This window comes from Gymnoscopelus microlampas (genome assembly GCF_963454915.1).
Source record: "Gymnoscopelus microlampas genome assembly, chromosome: 12".
Classification (NCBI taxonomy): Eukaryota; Metazoa; Chordata; class Actinopteri; order Myctophiformes; family Myctophidae; genus Gymnoscopelus; species Gymnoscopelus microlampas.
The window spans coordinates 7,024,609-7,028,102 of NC_139949.1; the positions used below are offsets into that span (position 1 = coordinate 7,024,609).

At 47.7% G+C, this 3,494-nt stretch overlaps 2 protein-coding genes across 2 annotated transcripts; one reads left to right on the forward strand and one right to left on the reverse strand.

Annotated features, from left to right (window-relative positions):
• Positions 1–492: 492 nt before the first annotated feature.
• Positions 493–1,397, reverse strand: LOC311057130 (hydroxyacyl-coenzyme A dehydrogenase, mitochondrial-like; the record flags this gene model as incomplete). The annotated part of the gene is given in 2 exon segments (XM_084074069.1): positions 493–605; positions 608–1,397. Coding segments are annotated over 2 exon segments (903 nt in total).
• A 477-nt stretch (positions 1,398–1,874) lies between these two features.
• On the forward strand, positions 1,875–3,136 carry LOC311057150 (hydroxyacyl-coenzyme A dehydrogenase, mitochondrial-like; the record flags this gene model as incomplete). The annotated part of the gene is made up of 2 exons (XM_084074101.1): positions 1,875–1,930; positions 2,293–3,136. 2 exons carry the CDS (start codon positions 1,875–1,877, stop codon positions 3,134–3,136), a joined length of 900 nt encoding a protein of 299 aa, XP_083930227.1.
• Positions 3,137–3,494: the final 358 nt, after the last annotated feature.

Consider the following 3,494-nt stretch of genomic DNA (forward strand, 5'->3'; position numbering starts at 1 on the left):
CTAAGAGACACACAGCTGCTGCAGATCTAATTATTTCTCTAGATTGTGTAAAGACATTTTCGTGAAGTTTAGACTTCTGTCTTTGTCAATACGATGCAAATATGTGATATACAAAATTAAAAAAATCTAGGGCTCATACCTTTTCTTAAATATTCATACCCACTGACCCCTGTGGCAACTCTGACTTTTAAGGGCTTGGATAGTGTTTCAGATATCCATTTGCTGATTCTGTGTTCAGACTCTGGTGGGTGAAATCTACAGTATAACAGGGGATTTGAGAGAGAAAGATTGACCGACAAGCATGGGCAGCGACTTTTTATCCCCATACGACAACTAGACTGCACACACATCGGCCACACCCTGATCATGATGTAACATTGTTTAAAGTTTCAACATGTAGAGTCCAATGCAACACTAGTTAGTCCCGTCTATCCACTGGAAAAATAACATTTCTACCGCGACAACCGTACACACTGAGTTTGCCAATACTAGTTATTTGTACTGGTAAAAGCCTTCTCCTGTCTTTTTGCCATATTTGCCCTCTGCAACCAGCTTGTCCAGCATCTCACTGGGGGCAAAGAGTGGGTTTCCCGGATCCATGGCACCAGTCCTACATAGTCCAACAGCTCAAAAGGACCCATGGGATGTCCAGCACCAAGCTTCATCGCAATGTCAATGTCTTCTTTGGATCCATGACCTCTCTCATTCAAGCGGATGGCCTCCATCATGTAGGGAACTAGGAGGCGATTTACAATGAATCCAGGAGTATCTTTGCAGGACACGGGTGTCTTTCCAAGTGCTTTGCTGAAGTTCAGGAGGGAATCGAGCGTTTCTTGGCTTGTCGATGGAGTCGCGACGACCTCTACGAGCTTCATCACCGGGACGGGGTTGAAGAAGTGCAAGCCACCAAACCTGTCAAGTCTACTGGTGGCACCGGCGATGTCCGCGATGGGCAGAGAAGACGTGTTACTGGCAAAGATGGCGTGAGATGGGGCCACTTTGTCCAGCCCACCAAACAGACTCTGTTTGATCTTGAGGTTTTCTACAATGGCTTCCAGCACCAGGTCTGTACTTTGAACAGCGGACGCGGCGTCTGTCGAGATGGACACGTTCTTCATGACATTCTGGATGAACGCCGTGCCTGCCGCCTCTGGCTTATCAGCAAACTTCTTCTTCACCACTCTCTTCAGACTTCCCTCGATTCCTGCCACGGATTTCTTCAGGATGTCTTCATGCTGGTCGACCAGCGTCACAGTGTGGCCAGTGGCTGCGGCAACCTGAGCAATTCCCGCACCCATTTGTCCACCTCCGATAATGGTGATATTCTTTATGACCACATTTCTGACAGCTGAAGATGAGAACCCTCTGGAGATCATGTGGTGAGTGACAAACGCCATGATTTAAACAAGCAATGTGGACGGACGTGTGTCTGTCAGTGTGTAGCTGCTGTAGCTGCTGTGCGACGAATGTCCTGACCCAGCTCTTTTAATGGCTTTTACCCAATTACTGCTCCTCACTGGGTCATCTGTAAATCTAGAAATAAATGTATTTTTGTGTGGCTCTGTCCTGGACTACATGGTGCTGCACAGCCAACCATTGTGACTGTCGTGAAGAGATGCATTAGATAAGACAAAACGTTATTCTGACATCATGACTGACATCATGGCATCATCAAACAAATCAGTCAGCTATGGGCACAAAAGGGGCCGTGCCCATATATGAGCATATACTGATGACATCAGCAATCTCCCTTTTATGGGCTTAAAAGGGACAAGGACTGACATATACAGAGATCCGGTTGTCCAGAGCCAAAGATCTGACCGCTATACCCATATATGGTTATGTGCATATATGGGACCAACCGACTTCAAACTATGCTCATGCAGCAGCAAGGATTCGAGCGAGGGAGCGCGGTGCCCGCCGTCGAGTGGTTCGGATATCCAGTTGTCCATTGGGCATTCCAATATATGGCATATACTGATGACATCACAGATCTCCATATATGGGCACAGAAGGGACAAGGGCATAAAAGGGACAAATGGACAAGGACTGACAGACACATATCTGTATATATGGGCATACAAGGGACAAGGGCATAAAAGGGACAAAGGGACAAGGACTGGCAGACACAGATCTGTATATATATATAGGCATAAAAGTGTCCCCCTATATAAACAGACATCTCCATTTATGGGCACAAACGGGACACACAACCCTATGACTCAGACATATTATTGGTCGGATCGGCAGTGTTACGTAGGTGGCGGCCCAAACCTCTTGTTTAAAAAAAAGCACTAATCTAAATGCGGGAATTGCTCAGGTTGCCGCAGCCACTGGCCACACTGTGACGCTGGTCGACCAGCATGACGACATCCTGAAGAAATCCGTGGCAGGAATCGAGGGAAGTCTGAAGAGAGTGGTGAAGAAGAAGTTTGCTGATAAGCCAGAGGCGGCAGGCACGGCGTTCATCCAGAATGTCATGAAGAACGTGTCCATCTCGACAGACGCCGCGTCCGCTGTTCAAAGTACAGACCTGGTGCTGGAAGCCATTGTAGAAAACCTCAAGATCAAACAGAGTCTGTTTGGTGGGCTGGACAAAGTGGCCCCATCTCACGCCATCTTTGCCAGTAACACGTCTTTTCTGCCCATCGCCAACATCGCCGGTGCCACCAGTAGACTTGACAGGTTTGGTGGCTTGCACTTCTTCAACCCCGTCCCGGTGATGAAGCTCGTAGAGGTCGTCGCGACTCCATCGACAAGCCAAGAAACGCTCGATTCCCTCCTGAACCTCAGCAAAGCACTTGGAAAGACACCCGTGTCCTGCAAAGATACTCCTGGATTCATTGTAAATCGCCTCCTAGTTCCCTACATGATGGAGGCCATCCGCTTGAATGAGAGAGGTCATGGATCCAAAGAAGACATTGACATTGCGATGAAGCTTGGTGCTGGACATCCCATGGGTCCTTTTGAGCTGTTGGACTACGTAGGACTGGACACGGCCAAGTTTATCATGGATGGCTGGAGTGCCATGGATCCGGGAAACCCACTCTTTGCCCCCAGTGAGATGCTGGACAAGCTGGTTGCAGAGGGCAAATATGGCAAAAAGACAGGAGAAGGCTTTTACCAGTACAAATAACTAGTACTGGCAAACTCAGTGTGTACGGTTGTCGCGGTAGAAATGTTATTGTTCCAGTGGATAGACGGGACTAACTAGTGTTGCATTGGACTCTACATGTTGAAATTTTAAACAATGTTACATCGTGATCAGGGTGTGGCCGATGCGTGTGCAGTCTAGTTGTCGCATGGGGATAAAAAGTCGCTGCCCATGCTTGTCGGTCAATCTTTATTTCTCAAATCCCCTGTTATACTGTAGATTTCACCCACCAGAGTCTGAACACAGAATCAGCAAATGGATATCTGAAACACTATCCAAGCCCTTAAAAGTCAGAGTTGCCACAGGGCTCAGTGGGTATGAATATTTAAGACAGACCTTG